The sequence below is a fragment of the Falco naumanni genome, chromosome 16, assembly GCF_017639655.2.
Source record: "Falco naumanni isolate bFalNau1 chromosome 16, bFalNau1.pat, whole genome shotgun sequence".
In the NCBI taxonomy this organism is placed as follows: Eukaryota; Metazoa; Chordata; class Aves; order Falconiformes; family Falconidae; genus Falco; species Falco naumanni.
Window position 1 is genome coordinate 5,275,686 of NC_054069.1, and position 21,072 is coordinate 5,296,757.

A 21,072-nucleotide genomic window follows, 5' to 3' on the forward strand; every position below is an offset into this window, starting at 1 on the left:
TGTAAGAAACTATGGACTAGGATATTGTTTATTAAGATTTATGTTAAGCATAATGTAAGAAACTATGGACTAGGATATTAAGATTTATGTTAAGCATAATGTAAAGACTAGGCGCCAGATATCCAGGATGCCTCTTGTGAAAAATAAGATAACCGCCAGATGTCCAGGATGCTGCTTGTAAAAGAGAAGATAACAGCCAGACAGAAACAAGACAGACGACCCCATATAAAGATATATGAGTAAGGGGTTAACACCTCCACTACTTCATAAACACGAAAGTAAAGAGTATAAAAAAGGACTGTTTAAACTGCTCAGGGCGGCAGTTGGCGGAGCGCAGACTCCCCTGCCGTCCAGCGCTGTCTTTGCTCATATTCTACTTGCTATAATTAATAAAATTTTAATTGGATTATGATCAATTGTGGTCTCAATTTATAACAGTCACCTCCCCCCCGTTCTTACAAGCGCCAGGAGCGAGGCCCCGCTGCCTTCTCCTGCACATCTCCAGGGCCACCACTGCTGCTTGCGCTTGGGCTGGGTCGTGCAGCCCTTGCTTCTCCATCACTCCCACCACAGGCTTTTGCTGGAGCTCGGGAAGGCTCCTTGGCAGGACACATGCTCCCTCCCTCTCATCCTGCAGATTCCTCTCCTTGTTTTAAGCTCTTCAGAGAACAAAGAAATCAAAGAAGAGACAGGTTTATGCTGCCCCTCATCAGCTGCCTGAATACACCCCTGCACTACACAGGGCTGCCCTTAGTGCATGCTTTATTCTAGTTACTTGTTTCAACATTAAATAATGAAATGGGAGCTCCATTTGTGTGTGAAAATCAATGTTTTACACCACAGCGCTTTGCCGTTCTGGTTTGATGGGCGCTACAGTTCTTGTATAATATTTACTGCGACTCCTTTTGCTTGTTGAGTTTCCCATTTCAGATGGCTCCTCAGTGGCGATGGCAGATCAAAAGGCAGAACCTCGCTGTAATAAAACCATGGAGGCAGCATAAAGAGAAGCGCTGGTACTAGTCGTATCTGCCTGAGATGGGCAATCGGCATGTATGTCCTATGCGAGGACGTATATACAAGATGATGTTCAAGATTTCACGCCCTGGTGTGATATGACGGCGCTAAGGTCGTATCTGCTTTGCCAGTTGACTTCAAACCTGGCCTCTGCCTGCACTGATTATGCACAAACATCTCTCAGTGCACACCTAGGCTAAGCTCCAGCTGCCTCGGGAGGGAAACCAAGGCTGAGACGAGCCCCTTAGCACAGCTCCAGCTCCCCATCACGCGGGCCAGCTGGCCTGGGAACAGCAGCGCAGCACAGCCCGGCCGCCGCTCCCCCAGCGCGGCTCTTCCCCACTCCCGCACGGATGGGATGAGCCGGGTTTCCCATGTGGAAAGCCCAAGGTGCTGCAGGCTGTTCACAGGTCCACGTTTCACCTGGCCCTGTACCTACAGCTTGGAAGGCCAGAAGGAGCACAGGGGCTAGACCCCCCTGCCCCTCCCCCCCCATCCTTTCCTGTTCCCCCTTTCTCAGCTCCACTTCTTCCCTGATCAAGCTGCTGCTGGAAGTTGAAGAGGAAGCTGGCAGCTCAGTGATTACACTTTCTCACTGATTATACTCTATGTCATCATATTTTACACCTCCTGTCAGGCCAGTCTGAACGGACTGTGTTAAAATGACTCCTTGCTCAACAAAGACCCAACCCAAAGATTGGTAGAGTCAGATTTTAAGCCATATAGTGTTATTAGGCGATTCCTTCCCCTTCATCCCCAGTGAAATGTCCCATCTGGCCATTAGAATTGATGAGACTCTGTATTAATTTCACCAGGCTCAGATCAGCCCTTTAAATCTACTCATTAGCATCTTGAGTTGGATCTGCTACATTATCAAGTTAAATACATTTTTACATCCCTTAATTTCTACCAGCTCTGCCGAGCCGGTTTACGGAACAGAGAAGAGCTCGGCTTTCATTCCAGCTGCTTCATCTTCAGCAGCATCTTAATTACATCCCCATCACACGCTACTGACAGTGACGCAGGAATCAGCATTAACCCAGGCTGACTCGCTCCATTTGGGGTGAGTGGCCGGTGCTGATAATTTTTGTTTTTTCCTGTTAATCAAAGGAAAAAGGTTCTGGGACACTTGCGAGGGCTGCGCAGTGGCTCGGGATGCTCCCTGTGCAGAGCCCCTTGCCAGGGCAGGATCCCTATGGGAAACACGTGGCTGCGGCCGGAGGGTTGGGTACCGCTTGAGGACTCGGGGAAGCTCCTTGGGAAAAGCCTCTGCCCTGCTGGCTGTTGGTCAACTCAACTTCCTCTGAGTTGGTCAAAAGTTTATAGCGAAAGGCACAGCTCAGCGTGAGGCAGCATTTTAGGGGGTTTTCACCGAGAAATCCCTAGGTTTAGGGGCTCTTATTAAACCCAGGGGGAAGCACCCGCTCTAGAGCAAAACTTGGGTGGGTTTTGCTCAGCCAAACATTGCCTTCAAGCTCCTTTTCCAGCTTCTGCCGGCTCAGCACCACGCACAGCCCTCCCAGCGCTGTACTGGCGGCCAGTTTCCCCCGGCGGCGCCCAGCGAGCGCTGCCCCGGCGCCTCTTCCCACCCGCACGGGCCCGTTTTCCCGGGAGGCGGCGGGAGGACCAGCGGGATGCGCCCGCCTTCGGGGCTGCGGGATGGGGATGGGGGAGTACCCCCTCCCCGCTCCAGCCCTGCCCTCCGGGGCCTGCCCCCTCCGGCAAGACCTACTGCCGGCCCCCCGCCGGGATCCGCGCCCCCCCGCCTGGTTTCCGCGGCAACGGGCCCCGCGGTCCCCCCGCCCCCGCCGCCCCCCCCGCCCGGGCAGTGCGCAGGCTCGGCGCGGCGCGCTCGGCTCCGCACACCCCATCATGGCGCTGCGGCGGCCGGCGCTGCTCCTGCTCCTGCCCCTGCTCGGTGAGTCCCGGCCACCGCAGCAGGCGACAGCGGGGACACCCCGGGGACATCCCACTCCCCGGGGAACCGGGGAAGGGGGATGCGCTGTCCCTGGTCGGGGTCCCGGGGAAGGGGGATGCTGCGCTGTCCCCCGGTCGGGGTCCCGGGGAACCGGGGAAGGGGGATGTCCATCCCCCGGTTGGAGTCCCGGGGAGCCGGGGAAGGGGTATGCGCTGCCCGGGGTCCCGGGGAAGGGGGATGTTCTGCCCCCGGTCTGGGTCCTGGGGAACCGGGGAAGGGGGATGCGCTGGCCCGGTCGGGGTCCCGGCGAAGGGGGATGCGCTGTCCCCGGTCAGCGTCTTGGGGAACCGGGAAAGGGGGATGCGCTGCCCGGGGACCCAGGGAACAGGGGAAGGGGGATGCCCTGGCCCGATCGGGGTCCCGGGGAAGGGGGATGCGCTGGCCCGGTCGGGGTCCCGGGGAAGGGGGATGCTCTGCCCCCGGTCTGGGTCCTGGGGAAGAGGGATGCTGTGCTGCCCCCGGTCGGGGTCCCGGGGAACCGGGGAAGGGGGATGCGGTGCCCCGGCCCTTGTCCCGGCGCAGGGAGGGGGAGGATGCGCACCCCGGCCCGGGGGGATGCAGGGACGGGCTGTTCACCGCCGGGCCGGGGGTGGGGCCGTGCCGTGGGGTCCGGGGCAGCCCCGACCTCACCGGCTCCCCCGGCGGGAGCGTGGTGCTGCGGGGAGTGGTGGTGGGGGGGGGCGGGACGGGACGAGACGAGAGAGGGGGGAAACATCCCAAACCCCCAGCGCAGCGAGGAGCGGGCCCAGGGCTGAGGGTGCCAGGAATGTGCAGGCTCGGCAGGCAGGCAGGGCGGACACTAGTGCCTATTCAAGACCAGGCACAGGCGCCTATTGTTCCGGGGGCCCCGCATGAATGTTTGCAGTTTTAATTGCAAAAACATTTGCTAATTCCGCTCAGGAATGAATTTGGGCTCATTTGTTGTCTGGCTATTAATAGTGGGGGGACGAGGAGGGGGACAGCAGCCGGTGGGCTTGCATTGCCCTCCCCCCCCCTCCACGCCCAGATGGCAGGAGGAGAAAACGGGACAGAGTGGGGTTAGGGTGACAACCAGCAACTGATTACTAAAATGCACGGGGCTGTGCATGCATGCACGTGTGTTACACACCCCCCGATAACTGTTTCGGGTCGACTCAAGACTGAAGTGTATTGAAATATTTCCAACAGTTTACCTAAGGACAAAAAAATTCTCCAGTGAGTTGAAAAAAACTTGCGGAGCCTCTTGGGCCTCCAATAAAGTGAGATTTGGGCACTGCTTACCAAAAAAGTGAGTGGAGAGGTGAGAAGATGACTCTGACACACATTTGCGATGAGACGGGTGTCACGGGCTCCAGGGTCTGTTGTTCGCTTGCTTTGCTGTGGTCTGTAGCAGAAACAGTTTCAGCAGAAGAAACTGGGAGTTCCTGATCCTGGAGCACCGCATAGTCTTCCAGGTGCTAACTCTGGATTGGGATGCTCCTCTTGAAGGAGAAAAATGACCAGCTTAGCACAACTCTTCCTTACAGTGGGGCTGCAAGGTAGAAAGCCGCCCCGTTTCCCTCCTCTGTTACGTGAGCAGTGCCAAAGTGTCCTGTTGAATTTGGCCTAAAAGATAGCCAGGCTGGAAATGAACTACAGATACTTCTGCCTTTCTTTAGACACGCAAAAGTTGCTAAAAACAGCCAAAGACCACTCATTTCATACCTCTGCCTGAGAACATTTATCTGGTGAGCGAACCAAGTGGCAACAGGCTTTGCTCTCCATTTAAATACAAAGGATTAGGGCCAAATCAAAGTGCCTCGTCCTGTAGTGATTTCCAGCTGTTTTCAGATTTGTGGTCATAAGCCCAGAAGAGTGGGAAGAAGCGAGGTCGAGAATAAAAAAAAGTTTGTTCCACTATGCTTGACTTTACACACTGGGGAACATCCCCCTAAGTTAAGGTTACGCTGTCAGCAGTACATAAAATTAAACATGTACTGCAGGGTTGGTGATGGATAGTGGGATAGGAGCGTGACTGTAAGGATGTGTTTGATGCCAGCTGACTACTTGGTGCAAGAAAAGGCACAGAAGGAAGGTGACAAAGCTAAGGATGCTGAGATCCCAAGCTGCAAGACTGACCTGTATGCTTTAGGCAGTCGGTGCTGCTTAGGCTGTAAGTGCTGCAGGGCAGGGATTGCCCCCTCCTGCAGCACTGGTGCCAGAACAGACCCTGTTCTTCACCGTGGCCTGAACACTTTGCCACAAAGCAGTAACCCATGAAGCGTGGAGCATTCGGTGCATACCCAGCTCCGGGCACTGCAGGCATCTAAAGCTTCTGCACATCAGGGAGAATCCACGGTCATAATTAAACTAGTAGAAGTTACTGGCATCAGTGATGGAAAGTGGGGCTTACAGTTGATATCGATGTTACGTCCTACTTCGAGGTCTCTGTTGCAAGCTTCCCCGTGGAAACAAACATTTGGATTTTGAGGATTTCGCATGCTGTGCTGAAGGCAGAGCTGTAGAGACTTTCCTAAAACTCTCAAGTATTTTCTATTGAAAATAAAACATGTTGATACACTATAGTCCTTGATAGGGAGATAAGGCAGGTTCTTGGCACGTTTCAGTTTTAAAGCTCAGTATATTCAAATCTCCCTTTGATTTGAATCTGAGGTTTTGGTAATATGTTGGATTTTGCAAAAGGTTTCTCAAACTCTCTACAGAGTAGAAGTTCTCATTTCTTTTTTTTTTTTCTTTTCTTTTTAATATCCATCTGTCCCAGCCACCAACAACTGTTCCGAGTCAGCTGTCAGTGCCAAAAATCACTTGGTGGAAATGTTGTTAGCTCTATTGCAGTTATGATAAGTTGCTTGTTGGCATTTTCTGATGGGAAGTATTTGCAGTATTGCTTTCTTTTCAACAGGCAGTAAAAAGTAGGGACGAACGGCTTTGAGAGCCATGCCAAAATCAGACACTTAATAACATCTTCAAAAAAATTCTTGGGAAGGGCTTGGTGTTCCTATTTGGGTAAGCAATATCTGGCATCACCACCAAAGAGGAGTTGGATGCACATCTACTTTACAGCTGTTGACAAAGAACGTGACACCAGCACATTCCCTCTTGCTCTGAATACTTCTGGGAATTACTCGGTTACTGAAGCACAAGCAGATTCAAAGAGTAAAATGTGTTTTCTTTAGTGAGGAGAAAGAGCTCGGTGGACTGAGATGTTGCTCTGATCGTGAACTTAGGTTCTTTTCCTGACCTGTTTATTTTCCTTGTACGAGTTGAATCCTGGGTCTCTTGGCCTGCTGCAGCTGTTTTTCAATTATCTGTCCACACACTGAGGGTTTGCACCGGGAACACATGTTGAATCGCCAGAAATCACCTAAACAAGTAAATAAAGCGGAATGAGCTCCTGCATTTAGCTTCACACATAAGGACAAAAGCTGCTCTGCATAAGGGCTGTGGGTGGGCCAGATTTCTGAGCCTCCTGCCGGTATGCCCCTAACCTCAGTCCACCTCGAAGGAACCGTCAAGAGTGGTTCCAAAGAATGTTTATTGATATGGTGATAGGCGCTTTATACATATAAATATAAATATACTATACCGAGGGGTAAACCATTCCTTACCCCCACTTGCTCCTGCTTTCCTTGCGGCTTGGATTATTATTTAAGTTTCTCTTGCAAATTGCGCTTGCTGCTTTACCATCCTCTGCGATGAGTCTTTGTGTGTTGAAGCAGAATTGGCCTCCCAGTCGTATATTTAGAGCTAATGCTTCACAGTTGATTGCATCAAGCCCTGATGATCCGGAGAAGGTTCATGAACTCCTTACGGAGCAGGCCTGAAGTGGTGGGAGGGAGTTAGCAAGGGGAAAGATTTCCGGAGACCAACCAGGATCCCGAGTCCTCAAGAGTCCTTTCCTGCAAAACAAGAGCGTGCATTGCTAACATGCCCCTCAACAAGATAAAACAACTGCTCTCTGCGTAAAAGCTGGTGGCCTGCTTTGAAACTGCTGTTTATATAAGAAGAGATTAATTCGAGATATAAAATTAATTAGGATAATTACATTCTCAATCTGGTTTATCTATCAGTTGGAATATGAACTACACCATCTTTTTCCAATTGATAAGGGCTGTTTGCCTTCGCTCTGAGCCCCCAGGGAGTATCATGTTTTTACGATACACAGGATCAACCACTAAACATCAGTTGCACGTAGTGGAGGAGTAAGGGTGTGTGCAGCAAAAGCCATTCCTTCGCTGAGTCAGGACATGGCCTAAGAACCAGTTAATGGCTTTAATTGCAGTAATGAAAGTTCTGGACACGGTTTTAATTTTCACCCAAAGGGGCTGGATTGCTGTTTGGGTGCAGTTCTGTCCATAGCTGTTCTTGGAGCAGAGGAAATACCTGCTGGGCTGCAGTTCTCCAACTCCCATGCTGGCAAGGAGAATTTTCAGTTTCAGAAAAATAAACAGTAACATAAAAACTGCCCTTTCCCCCCCCCCCCCCCCACCCCCCCTTTTGGTTTTGTTTTTTTTTTTGGCTGGAAAGCTCAGGTCTCTGTTTGCTTATGACCCTTCAGAGTGCTAACATCCACAGTATTAACTTGAGATCAGAGGTATTGTTTAGAGAGTTTCATTCTTTTTTTTCTAGAGACTTAGCCAGCGAAAGAGTCCCATCTGTGGGGAACAGGACAGCAAGGTGCTCCATGGACTTCGCCAGAACGTGGGTCTCCAGGATAACCAGCTCCTCACAGATTTCTGCATCTCATTTTAGATAAGCGGAGGCTGAGCAGCCTTTCTCTGGGGATACACATTGAGGGAGCTATACGTTAAAGATGTTTCCTGCAGGAGAATGGTCAGCTGAGGTTCTGTTATCACTTCTTCCTCGGCAGTCACTAACTTTGACTGCTTTGCTGTGTTTCGTGCTGTAAGAAAGCTTTGTGTGGCTCCTGTGCAGAAGTTCAGCTGTTTAACACACAGCTTCAAAGTGCAAACCCAAGACAGCTGCGTAACTGAGCTGGTGCCCAGTGCTTGTTAGAGCAGCATCTTAAGCCAGGCCTTCAGATTTCTTAGAAAAAACAGGCAAGAAGCAAGGTCTAGAGGGGGTGTTCCTCTGCAGTTCTGCAGTGTTTTGTCAAAGCTCCTTCTCTGCTGCGTTGGGTATCAAAGGAAATTGCTTCTGGTACATGTTCCAAACCAGGCAACTGGCAGAGAAAAGAGCAGCAGATGCAGGAGCAAAATTTATACAGGGGATTTGGCAAAAAAAACCCCAACCACCACCCAGACCTCTGCAATTTTCCCTGTTCCTGAGAGCACAGTTGGGTAGGATTCCCATGAACTCACCTGCAAACTGCTGAGAGCTGTCAAATGGGAGTCCAGTCAACACTGGGCCGGCATTAACTAATTAAAAAGAAACCCAGCCACATACATGCTGTAACCTGACAGCCCACAGGTACTTCAGATAAGCTCAAAAAAAAAAAATAATAGTAATTGTTCTGTCATGCAAGCATCGCTTGTCAGTATAAATAATATAATGTATGGAGTTATGTAGTGTCCCTCGTGGAACAGAGCACAGGGCTTAACACAGAGTCGGTTACAAGGGGAAATGAAGGTTTCAGTGCAGCGATAGATGAAGTAGATGAAATTAAATTGTGTTCAGATAATGCTTAAGGTTTTCTTTTTTTTTTTTTAAAGTCATAAATCCCAGGGATTTCAGAGTTAAAGCCAGGACCTACTCCCATCAATGTACCTGATTATTACAACACAAATGTTAAGATCAGCAGGTTTTTAGGAGCCCTCTTAATTCATTTGGGTGCAGCTGGCTCATTTGAACACACTGGGCTTGAAAACTCCAGTGTGCCAGAGACTTACTCTAGCTTTGGCACGCGGCTAAAAGGTAGCAGTTGACAATGTTCAGCAGTATTTCAAGATTTGTAATCGCACCATTAAAAATTATTTTGGTGGCCTAGGTAAGATTTTCTGCTGAGCTGGAGAAACCCACTGAAATCCAAGGGGATTTGTTCCCGTTACTGGGCTGTATTTCTAATGCCTGTGGGCTCTTCTGAAAATTCCCACCTTAATAAACTTTGGGCCAGTTTCTTAGAGAAGTGGCTGGCATTTTACAGGTGGGATGTGAATTGGGGTATTTTGGTTTAGACTCTGTTCTGGAGGGTATAAGTATAATGCTTCTAAAAATTTAGCTCGTTGAAAGCATCCGACTTCCCTGCCTGCTCCACCTGAGATACCTCATTCACTTGCCGTTTTTGACAGTCTGGTCCAGTATGTCTCAAGATGTGTAACCATGAAGTCCTTCAATGGTTGCTGAAGGAGCCCATATTATCTTAAGTCAGAATTTTTGTTTCATTAGCAGTAAGGAATAAGCCTGGTAAGCAATGTCATGGCAGACAGCTGTTTTGGGAAACCCAGCTTACCTTTTGACAGAGCCAGCAGTGCTCTGCACAGCAGTCCTGCTTCTCATTCCCTGCTTTTCATTCCCTGCTTTTCATTCCCTGCAGAAAGGTTCCTGCCACTTCCCACCTCCCTGGGGTGGCTGCATGCTCTCTCAGACCCGCTCGAGCGGAGCCAGTTGCACAGCTGAGGACGTAATGATTTTGTCTGCACATAAACGTACAAGGCTTTGCTTGATCTTTTAGGCCAAGGTCTGCCATGGAGACAATATTTTCGTTTTGCTAGGATGTCATCCTTGGGAAAAAAAACGCCGTGACAGATGTTACTGCCTTTACCTGCATTACAGTAGCATGTACAGCTTCTGTTTGCAGATCAGTGTTTGTCTTTGCTAGGTGATGTCAGACAAAAAAACCCCAAAACCAAAAAACCCCTCGCCATACCAATTTGTGTCCTCCTCACTCAATGAAAGCCACCCAAAAGACTAATTCATCGCGCTGTTGGGCTGCCATAAAGATGAGGAGCATCCCTGAGAGTGCTGGATGCTAATGGCTGCGTGAGCAGCCCTTGGAAGCGCAGCAGTGGAAAGAAGCGGAGTGTCCGTAGGCAAGGTAGCTACCACATACCCCGAGGGTCCATTAAGGAGATTGCTGCCTGCTAATGGACTTCCTCCTGAGGGCTCTGGCTGCTAACACTCTCTTGAATGATTTCCGGGATTTTACACAGTTCACGGCAGGGAAGGTGTTGCAAAGTCCTGCAGTTCTCGCTGCCTTCTGTAAAACAGCTTTTATCCCCTTCAAAGGATCTTATCAACAGCTATTTTTAATACACACTTAAATCTTGGCTTTAATCTTTTCCTTCTGCATTGATCTCTGCAAAAGCCCGAAGATAAATATTTATTTATACCCACCATGTTGTTTGGAGTTAAGTTATTTTTAGAGCCTGGAAAACATCTGCTTCGTAGTAGCAAGGTCCTGTGCCTCAGTGACACGCATTAGAAAGGGAAGTCCCAGCTCCGTGCACAGCAGCGACTGGCACCTCTGGAGCAGCGCTGACCTCCCCGGCCACCAGCCCCCTGTCCTTGGGGGAGTGGGTTGGTTTGGTTGAGGTGTTTATAGATACCAGGGACCAAAGCAGAAAGAGTAACACCCAGCCCCTGGTTAGCATGAAGGATCTGTGCAAATGTCAGGACTGGATTCACATGCCACGGAACAGGTTAGCTTCAACCACCACGGATCTCCTGGTTGATCTAGTAGCTCCTGCAGTAGAGGAGGTGCTGGTTTCTTTCCCTCTTTGGTCTTAGCTACCCTGCTGAGATTGCACAGTGTATAAGGACGGGGCTGGTCTGATTTCTCAGGGAGCAAGGAGGCAATGACTTATCTCATTTCTTGTGCATGAGCAAACAGCTCTTAGTTAGCTACGGCTCGGTCGGTGCTGATGGAGCTCCCTTTGAACAGGCGATCTGGAGATGAAAGGCAGAGTGCCTTGTGATCGCCTCCCGAATCTCAGGGGCTCTCCCTCGAGCAGAACGGGCTACTTGGGTTGGTCAGCATCCTTATGTATCTGGAGTTCTCCCTTCATTTTGGCCGGTTTTCAACATCCCATAAATAACAGGGCAGCTCTGCCTGCCGGAGCTGCCTTGTGCGTGCTGGAGGGGAGGTTAAACCAGGTACCGACTTCTCTCTGCTTCCATCCAAACCCCTCTGGTGGGCCCGGCCAACACGCAGCTGTCCTCACCCACAGGCACCGCGTGCTCTCCCATGCAGCGGGGCAAGATGAGCCCTTTGAAGTCCACGGCTGGGCTGACAGCGGCTTCTAAGGCGCTCGGGTGCCCCCTCTCCCCATTGCCAGCTGTGCCTGGAGTTCTCCAGATGAACAGCTGAGCTACGGTGGGGTCTGACAAGTCTGCGATGCTGGGTGGCTGGGGCTGTGCCAGGGGATGGAGGGGACTCCACATCCCGGTTTATTCCCGGTGCCCTGCGAGCATGGGAGGACTTGGGGGGCTTTTTCCTGACGTTGTGCCAAGCCATGCCCGTTGCTCACTGGCAGCCCGCTGGTGGTCAACAACAGGGATTGTTCTCCTCGCCCGGGGAGGCTCCTGGGGTTCTGCTGCAGGCTCCTAGATCCTCTTCTTTCTGCAAATATTTGGAACAGATCCTGTTTGGCCGTTCTGAGGGTTTGACTCAGCTATTAAATGACAAAGGCAAGCTGGCCCCAGGTTCACCGGGATGGAGAGGAGATGAGGGTCAGGTTCGGCGATGAGGCAGCAGGCTCTGTCGGAGAAGCCCAGAGGATGTGCAGTGACCTGGTCTCATCTGTTAGAGCCAGGGCAGGGTTGCATGCAGCGGTTCTGTCTGCAGCATGGAAGGGGACCGCTAACCTTCTTGGCTGTAGCACCGCACGGTCTCGAGGAGAGCGTGTTTTTGGAGCTTCTTACGGTCTAGTGACAAACATGTCAAAACTCTGGCTGCTTCAGTATTTCCCAGGAGCTTTTAAATTCCTGGCTCATCCTCGGTCACTTCTGAGACACACATGCCATACGTCTCACATCTGTTGCTCAGCTCCACATTCTGGACGTGAGGCAAAGCCTCTCCTTGCTGCAAAGGCTTCCTGCTTTTCCTCCCTCCCTAGTTTTCTTTTCCTAATTGTGTCCCTCATTGAGAAGCAGTAGCTCCTTCAAAGAAATGCAAGGGAGCCCATTTGCAGAATTTACAGCTGCTTTCTGAGGCTTGAGTGTCCTCCTCTTTAACAGCAAGCCATTAAGGATGCTCTTAAGTGGGAAGATAAGTGGTGTTACGATCCTTTCATCTTCTGGCTCAGAGCAGGCTGGAGATAACTGGTAAGGGGATGACAGCAAGGAAGATGCATAGGCACCTTTGGATCTAATTCCTACTTTGCAAGGCAGTCTTTAAAGCACATCTCTGGTGGGAACACAGGCTGGTAAAATAAAGCTGGTCCTTCCTTTCTCAGCATATGTCTTTTCCTCATGTCTCTGAGGCAGATCCTCTGTCTGTGCCAGCAGAGCTGGTGCAGAGTGAGCTAGGTTCTCCACTTCAGAGCCTTCCTTCTGGTGCTGACATTCGAGGGACTTGGCTTGAGTTGTCTCTAGACACTGTTTTGGCTGGTGGTTTCATTTCCACATTTCTTTTTTTTACAGCAGTTCTTTGCAGGTTTGTGCTGTACTTTAAACAGGGCTGCATTTGCAGTGTGGGAGTAGCAGTTGTGCACATGATGGGCAAAGGTGGCTGCATCTGCAAGGATCGGTAAGAGAGCGCGCATCAGCGGCAGCTTCACGTGAGTGGCAGTCTTCAGACCATTTTTTTAACAGAGTGTGCATTGAGTTCCAGAATTCCTGGTTTAGTCCCTCATCTGCTGGCTGAAACAGGTGGCAAGCACATGCCTGTAAGGGTCTTTATTGGGGGTGGTCTCCAAGGTCAGCTGTATCCAGCCCACGTGCCAGCTGAGTCCCTCTGCCTCATCTTCCAACCTAGCTGGCTGCGGCCATCCAGCCCAGAGGTTCCCAGCTGTGGTACACATGCTGCTCGTTGAAAACAAACCACTTGAAAGTAGCGTGTCAGTGGCCCAAGCCTGGGCCAGCCTGCTGCCTTTTTCTCCAAGGAAACGGGGACAAGTGGTTGGGGCAGGACGTGTCAAAAGCTCAACAATGCCTCCAAGGCACGCAGGCTGCCTGGTGTGGCAGAGAGCCGCTGCTCATCCCACATTCAGGTGAGATGAGACAGGCACCCGTGCAATTCCAGGATGTGGCAGGGGAAACTGCCTGCACAGTCTCTGTTGGTAGCCACAGTAGCCGTGCAGGTGAAGTTGCCGAGCTGCTGGGCATGTCAGACCCAGGGGCGTAGGTAAATATTGAGCTGTTTGAGTCAGGGAGCTAAAAGCCTTTGGCAGGGTTTTAGCACAGTTTGCAAGCAGCGTGATCCAGAGGAGACAATGCCTACTGCTCTGAGAAGACCAGATCCAGGCGCTGCTGTTGAGGGGGCTCCAAAGGAGCTCTAGCTAGCACCAGGCTCTTTCCAAATGCCTCCTCTTCTCTCTACTGTTGTGTTAAACAGCAACTTCTGCCCCCAGCACTCTGCGTGCTCTGTGTGGTGGCAAGTCTTTTCCAGATGAGGCTACAAACCTTCCCAGAGCAAACCCCCGTCTGTCTGCCGGGCAAGCTTTATCTGGGGAGCTGCTGCAGAGCTGAGCGGCGTTGGCTTTTCCACCCTCGAGCTCTTGCATCACAGCCCAAAGTGTGAACAGAGGCTGCAGCCGCCCTCTCAAAGCAGCCTCCAGTGCCTCCACACCTCGCTGTTACTCAGCACTTTCCACTGACAGGGAATTAAGTAGGATTTCTAGGTCATTGTGGGCCTGTCAGGAGGAATCGTCTCCTGTAGACCTCATTATCAAGGCTTTCTCCAATGCCAGACTTCAGAACAATTGCAGCCTGGTTCCCTTAAACACTAACTAATGAGACAGAGCTGTTAGCAGCAGTTTGCTAAATAAAGGCTGTTTCTGCCTGAGACAGAATGAAGCCAGACTGGATTTTCTTAGCTGTCTCTCACACAGAAGGTATTTCAAAGGACCCTTATTAAAATAATGAGCTAGATGTTGCTCTTGTGGTGGCTGCATGGGGTCAGTGCTTGATGCTAGTGCCAGGTGCTTCCCCATCGCAGTGACTTCAAGCAACTTGTGCTCAAGTGACCTAAAAACCTCTCCAGCTCCCTTGGTTTCAAGGTATCTTGAGCATCGACCTGAGCTCTTGTGACATTGTCCTGCTCTGATAAGGACTTGCTCATGGCGGACAGGCTGCTTGTAGTTCTCTGTGACCTCCGTTTCCTTGGGTGCCATAGGAAGATATTCTCTGGTCCCTGGGTTGTAGCAAAGCTTGCTCGGCATTCACGCACGGGGCTTTGGAAAGGTAAGGGATCCAGCATCTGAGCAGGCGGGACAAGTGGGACTGCCAGGAGGACTGTCTTGTATAGCTGGTTTTGAAAGGAGATGGAGTTTTGCAGATTATGGGTAGGAGACAGGTGAGATTTCTGCTTGTACTGGATGCCGAGCAGAAAGAACACAACCCCCACTAGAGCAGGCTGAAGCCAGGTAACTTCTGTGGATGGTCCTGTAATAATATTTTTCATCCTGCCTCTCTTCCCCTTATCAGAAGGGCCTGGATTAAAGGTGACCTCTGAAGCATGACGGGATGGGTCTGACAGCCTCTGGCTGGAGCTGGCACAGGAGAGCTGGGTGGGGATTATTCCTTGGCCAGTTTGCAGGTTTGTTTGATGTGGTGCTTTGATGTGGCAATGGGAGCCCATGGAAGGTAAATGGTGTCTGGACAGGTTTTTCTCACTCTCTGTTGTCTCTGAAGCAGCAGAAGCGGTGCCAAACAGGCTGAACGGCTCCAGGATGCGAGAAGCAGGGCTATATCTAGAAAGATGGAACAGTGGTTCTTCAGGAGAATCCAAGCCAGCTCTCACCGAACCCTTGTCGAACCTCCTGCAGGTGGAACTGCTTCTCTCTGTGCCCCGTGCACGGCCTGGATCAGTTAATTGCAGCCAGGATCAGTTAATCGCAGCCAGATGCTGCTATTGAGAGCGAGCAAGGGGAAGTCCAGGAGGTGGCTGGTGTTTCGAGGTGAGCTGGCCTGGCAGAGCGGTACAGGAGGGGTCTGTTATCCCGTGCTCTGGTCGGCAGGGTGGGGAATCCAGGATGTCAGTCAATTTTGGCAGCATTCGGAAAGGGATCAGGCTGGCTCCCGCAGTACTGCGCTGAGAAATGACTTCCTCAGCTTGGCTAGCTGGGTGCTGCCAAGACCTGCCCAGCAGAGCTGGCCTGCATGCCCAGTATCAACTAGCCAGTGGTTCAGCTCTACTGGGAGGGGAAGAAAAGGCAGGGCATGATCCGGAGAGATTTGTCGCTGGCTGGCAAGCTGTGCTCAGCGCTGCCTTGGCTCTGATGTGCCATGTCCCCCAGGCTGTTCGAGAGGGGAACTGGAGACAGCATTCAAACGCCTATTGTCTGTCCTTCAGCTGGGAGCAGAGCCAGGAGAGAGAGAGGCTCTGGCAGCATCTGATACAGGGGGCAGATGTTAGGGGAAACATACTCATCTGTAAAACGCTGGCGCTGGCATTTTTAAAGGAGCCTCAAAGGTTAAGTGCCCATGTGGTGGAATGTGTATGTGAAGGTCAAGAGAGAAATCCGGGGCTCCTGGGATTCCTGCTGGGCCTGGGGAAGCTTTTTGAAGGTAGCTCTGGCCACTGGGACAAGCCCTTGTGCAGCATCTGTGGGTTGTCCAGGTGACTGCGGTTCTGGCCCCATTTGTTGAAGCAAACCAGGGGGAAGGGCCAAGCCGTGCCGTGCCAGACTGCATCTCTCGTGGGGACCTTCAGAGGTGCACGGCTCAGTTCAGCCTGGCTCCCCTCTCCTGCAGCCAGCCGCCAACTTTTGCAAGCACGAGCTGAAAGCAGAGTATTTCCTGACCCTGCCTGTCCTCTCCCTTCACCCCTGCCAAAGAAGGGCTCGGCCACAGGTTTCAAGCGGAGTTGGAAACTTGGCACTGAGGCGAGGAGCAGAAAAGAGCCCAGCTTGCTCTTCTGTGTCTGGGTTGGCTTCTGTACTGCTGTGGGGAGTACAAATATGTTCCCAATCTGTTTGCTTCACTGACGTGACTCCAAGACACACAGGCAACAGATACACTGACCAAGAAGGGGCCATTGTTAGAGGGACCTTCTTGACTGTGGCTCTGCTGTAACCAGCCGACTGCTGCTGCTCTCCAAGCGCAGGACTGCAGCCTCACGCGTGCTTCCTCCGCAGGATCTGAAGCGCTTGATCCTCCTGGGTCCCCCAGCTTTAGCTGCACATCAGCACAGACAAGTCAGGGGTTCACTCCCATTTTGCTCGATTTGTCCATCCATGCGCCCTGTCGTGGCCTTTTGATTGACATGCCCCTCTCTGGCAGGCGGCTATTAAATCAGGCTGTAGATAAAAGAAGTCACAAGCATCGCTCCCCTGCAAACCGCCCCACTGAGTGACACAGCGCTCACTGCACGTGGGCAGGCAGCCTGAGCAGACAGATAACTCGCTCTGTGCTGGAGGCTGAGCAGCGAGGAGCCAGGGGAAGGGAGTGATGGATGGACGGATGGACAGGTTAGCATTTTGGCTAAAGAGGAATAAAGGCCCCAAGAAAACCAGAGAAGAGGAAGGGAGTTACCTCGTTTGTTTCCAGCAGCCAAGGCAGGGTTCTCCTCTGAGAGGTATTTCCTTAAGCTGTATCCAGTCCGATTTTAGTTGCAACTTTTACGAACAATACCGGCTTCCCTTGGAGGAACTGGAACGAATCCAAACAGATTTTAGTGCCGAGAAGCAGATCCTGTTATTAATGTCAACCAAATAATTTCTTTCTATCTCCTTCCCACCTTTTTTGCCATTCATACTCCTAAAAAAGCCTGCAGGTGGTTCTCAAGTCCTGTCCACCCTCTTCTTTAGCTGCTTCTGAAACTGTGGACCAGAGCGCAGCCTCCCCTGGCTTTTGGGGTCTGTGAGGGCATTGAACGTTCCTGCCCCAGGCTGGGCAGGGGGACTGTCCCCCCCCCCCCCCCCTGCCTTGGGAGAGAGCTGGCAGCACAACAGGTAAACCCCAAAGCTGCCAGGACAGTGGAACAGAGCTCAGCTGAACTGGGGACCAGCACATGGTGCTGGGCCGGTATCTCTCTGGGAAAAGGGCCTCTGACCAGGACTCAACTGGGAGCATTCAGCTGAGAAAATTCTCTGCTAAAAATAGCAGCAGGAGATGTTTAAGGAGAAAAACAAGTCATGGTCTGGGAGAAGTTAGTTCCCAGATATGTGGCTAATTCAGCTCCCTGAGGACAAGTAATCTTTTAACCCCTCCATGCAAGGCTCCTTTCTGCTCTATTAAACAAGCTTGCCGTGGTCAGGAATCCAGGTTGGGACAAGCCAGAGTGGCTTTTGTCCTCACTCTTTGCTCTGACATGGCATTACTTTCCTCCCTTTTCCCCTGCTGATTTATGCCAGCATCTTCCTAATAGTGCGCATTGTCAAGCTTTTCATCTTTGTGACTTCATTTGGGCTCCCTTTAATTCCCCATGTACTTCCTAAGAAAATAATCTCTGTTGAACCCGGCAGTGCAACTGCCTCTGCAGGTTTGCAGCCTGTGCTCAGGCTGATGTTAACAAGGTAAGTCTTTGCAGATCTGTTTGCGTGACTCGGGGCTGCCCCTAGAACGAGATTCCCCCAACTCGCACGTCTGCGGGCGTGCACATGGCTCGCGCAGCTCTCCGCTGCGTGCCTCTTTCCCTCGTAGATCTGCATCCTTTGTTCTGACAGATTCACTGCAAAGCTTCAAAGCTGCCTTACAGAAGACGGCCCCACCTCTCCAGCATGGAATGACGGCAGTAGTTTCACAGGCTCTTGGTCGCACGCTCATAGGCAGATGTGAATGTTCCCCTGGCGCCTGCAGTCATTCTCTTGCAATATTCATTTGTACGTTTTGTGCAACGCCATTAACTAGACAATTGTGGTTTATACCCGAGGCTAGAATTATGCACACAAAAAAAGACAAAAATAATACTGTAAAATTGGAGAAAATGTTCTTAAAGAGAGAGCTGTTTTCAGTCATGTCATAAATGATTTCTCTGTGTGCTTGCTCACGCCTTCTCCTGTTCCCTTCTCTAGCCTACTCTCAGCTCTTGGCTCTGATGACTGCTACTCTCTTCCCAACTCCCATTTTCCACAGGAAGATGACATGGTCGGTGGCTGATAAGCAGAACTTCAGATCTGTGTTTTGCTGGTCAAGCTCTAGGCTGGAGGAGAACGGAGGATCAAGAGATTAGAGTCACAGACAGAGGAATAGAGGATTATAGGCTAAAACCCTGCGAGTCTCTGTATTGATGGCTGGGACACAGCCAGCCACTAAAGAGTATTGCAAAGCGCGGTGCTGATAGCATATCCGCTTATTTCCTGTCTTTGCATTTCAGGCAGCTTTTGAGATATGTGTCCTCATCAAAAGCCAGGGTCAGGCAGGTGCCGAGCATCCCAGCTCCTGTCGAAGTCAAATACCTGCTGAGATCAAGTCTGTGCGTTGGCTGGCGCTCAGCCTGGAAAACGTCACTTTGGCTTATGAGATTCACAGCAATCCTTGAGTCAAATTCCCACACAAGACAAAAATAAAGGAACTTGCCCCTTTTCCCGTTATGGATCATTCTGTCTCCCTGATCCTGGCCAGAGATCCCTGCCATGTCTCACTGGCCTGACTGCCCTGGAGACTTCCCTTAGCATCTGTCTGCTGCAACGAGAGCCCTGCCAGGAGGAAGGGAAAGGACAGGAGGAAGACCATTGCCCCTGGCTCTCATCACAGTTATCTGCTGGTTCCCTCCCACTTTGCACTAATTTGGTATCAGCATCTGCCACTTTGGGGAGGAAAGGGACTTGCTGAAGTGAGAAATAACGTAGGATGTGCCTGTGTGGCAATTCTTGGGGCTGGCTAGGGAAACAATGGAAGGCAAGTGGGAATAGGCAGGAAGGGTTGGTTTCAAATCTGCCCTGTGCAAATATTCCCACTTCTTTTCAGCGCTCACCATTTTTGTTCCTTGGCTTTGCTTTTGCTGTTGCAAGGCGCTCTCATCCAGTAGAGAGATCGCAGAATGTCACATCCACTGCTGGCTGAGAGAGCATGTTCCTTATTCTTCCTGTGACTTCCCATTCCTCAGTTTTTCCCTCCAGTGAACTGGAACCGTACATCTTTACTGAATTGCAGGGGACACTGAATTTGAAGGGACTGAGGCTTAAACTGGTAAATGTACAGCATTTTAACAGATAAAAACGATGACGGGGAAACACTGCATGCGAGAACCTCGGCAGACATCCAGGGCAGAATTCAGTTGCATCCCATGGGTTTTCCTGCCCTGAAGCAGAGGTGGGGATGCGCTGGCCTCCTGAGATCCCCTCATGTCCCATTTTCTGTGAACGCACTGATTTTCACGGTCTGTATTGGCTGCGAGCCAGACCAGTCTGAAGATGTAATTATGCTGTCCATTTGTTAATGAAAACGGCAAGAACGGCGCTTGGTACAACGTGACTGTTTTGATACCTTCCTAGCCAAGTGATCTGTAATTGTTTCCTTGTTGCCTTATTTCTCTTCTGGTTTTTGCCAGAATCTTGGTGCAGACGTAATTAGAAGCTCTCCTGCCTAATGACCTTCCCTCAAAGCCACACAGCAAGGCCACCTGCCCCTGTTTTTTCCTCCTGGAGAGTCAGCGTAACATTGCGAGCCCAGAGCATCTGTGTCAGGGGCTTGACCTCCGAGGCCAGTAGCAAGGCAAAATAAATTATCTGGGCAGGACTTAATCCCCCGGTTAGTGGTATCCAATGCAACGCAGGAGCTTCATGCCCTGTTCCGTGTTGCTTACCCAAGGAAAATGAGACTATCGGTTCAGCCTTGCGTTTCTTTCTTGGGAAGGGAGAAACTATTCAGGAATGCAAGGGCTGATAATAACAGCCTCTTCTATGCACAGCATTCCTTTTCACGTTTCCTTTCTGGTCCCTCTCCATTACCCTTCATCCCAGGTTTTAAGGGGCAAGTTTTAACTCTTTCCATCTTTTCTTTGAGCTGAAGATGGCCCGAAATACCTTACAGAAAGAGATGCAATCCGACGTGCTGGAAGCTCTCTGGCCTTGCTGCTTCCATCTTAATCTCTTCTAAGTATTAGGTATTAGTCATCCACCCAAGTATTGCTTCCTTCCCGTCTTGCACGTACATTCAGTCCTGTCCAGGAGAAAAGCCAGAAACCAGCGTACGAGTGTGGGAAAACAGGAGAGCTAGGACCAGATCGTGCACAGATTCAGATGTTGGGCAAGACACGTGCAGCCATATCTGCAAAGTATTAAATGCCCATCGATGTCAACAGCATTGAGATACCTTTGTGGAGCTGGCTCTTGGTCTCTTGAGCCATGTCTGTTCCAAAAAGCTATTTCAATCCAACGGGCTAAGTGTGCTAGGCCCTTCATCTGGGAGCTTTTCCCCCAGGTTGCCAGCTATCGGCTCAGCTCTGGCTCTCTCCTAAAGCATCTGTGCTCCCTTAGGGAGAGCAGAGCATGAGAACCTGCTGGTGGACTAGGTTCAAGCTCAACATGTCCAGCCAAGAGCTCAGACTTATGCTAAGACCATGAGTAAGCTTGGAGTCTTCCTGTTCAGACAGCTCTGCAGCATGGCTCATGGTGCCTCCTCCTAGTGTGGGCCTAAGGATTTGCAAAGTGGGTGGCGTGCACGTCTGATCCTGAGAACAGGCTGTCTCATTTTTGTGAAGGTGCAGATATGCAGGGCTGTAGTATCTCATCTCTAAACACGCTGCAACGCCGTGAGCAAAACAGCAACCAAAGATTGTGAAATCCTTACCTCCAGCAGCCCTTGTCAGATGGATGCGTGAGCCAGTGTGTCTGCAGCTGCATCCCAACGTGACGCGAGCAAACTTTGGGAAACCATCAGAAAGCGCCGTGTGGTCTTCACCAGGCAACGCCTACGCTGCCTTCCCTGCATGGGAGAGAGGAGGAACGTTTGTCTGCGGAAGGAGGCTGCTTTGCAAAGAGGCTTTTGACTTAAGAGGGCTCCGTATCTCCTTGCTAGCGACCTGTTTCACTACTGAGGGTGGGGGTGTAGGCTGTGTGTGTACCAGTGCCTTTGCTGGCTGATTAGGAGGTAGAACA

General features: G+C 51.1%; 1 protein-coding gene and 1 long non-coding RNA gene across 6 annotated transcripts in view; one reads left to right on the forward strand and one right to left on the reverse strand.

Annotated features, from left to right (window-relative positions):
* Nucleotides 1-823: 823 nt before the first annotated feature.
* Nucleotides 824-20,764, reverse strand: LOC121098228. 5 transcript variants are annotated; one of them, XR_005831213.1, is made up of 5 exons: nt 16,565-20,764; nt 6,580-6,870; nt 5,364-6,335; nt 4,253-4,452; nt 824-973 (listed from the first exon to the last, which is right to left on the reverse strand). It is a non-coding gene; the product is annotated as an uncharacterized LOC121098228 (long non-coding RNA). The 5 variants fall into 5 exon arrangements; XR_005831215.1 differs by lacking the exon at nt 824-973 and having other exon boundaries at nt 3,706-4,452; nt 16,565-16,681; nt 17,743-20,764; XR_005831216.1 differs by lacking the exon at nt 824-973 and having other exon boundaries at nt 3,706-4,452; nt 6,213-6,335.
* Nucleotides 2,838-21,072, forward strand: part of JAM3 (junctional adhesion molecule 3) — a 32,533-nt gene continuing 14,298 nt past the window's right edge. Inside the window, exon 1 of the mRNA XM_040615952.1 lies at nt 2,838-2,932. Coding sequence (XP_040471886.1) covers nt 2,887-2,932 — 46 coding nt within the window. The 5' untranslated portion in view covers nt 2,838-2,886. The remainder of the gene's footprint in view (nt 2,933-21,072) is intronic.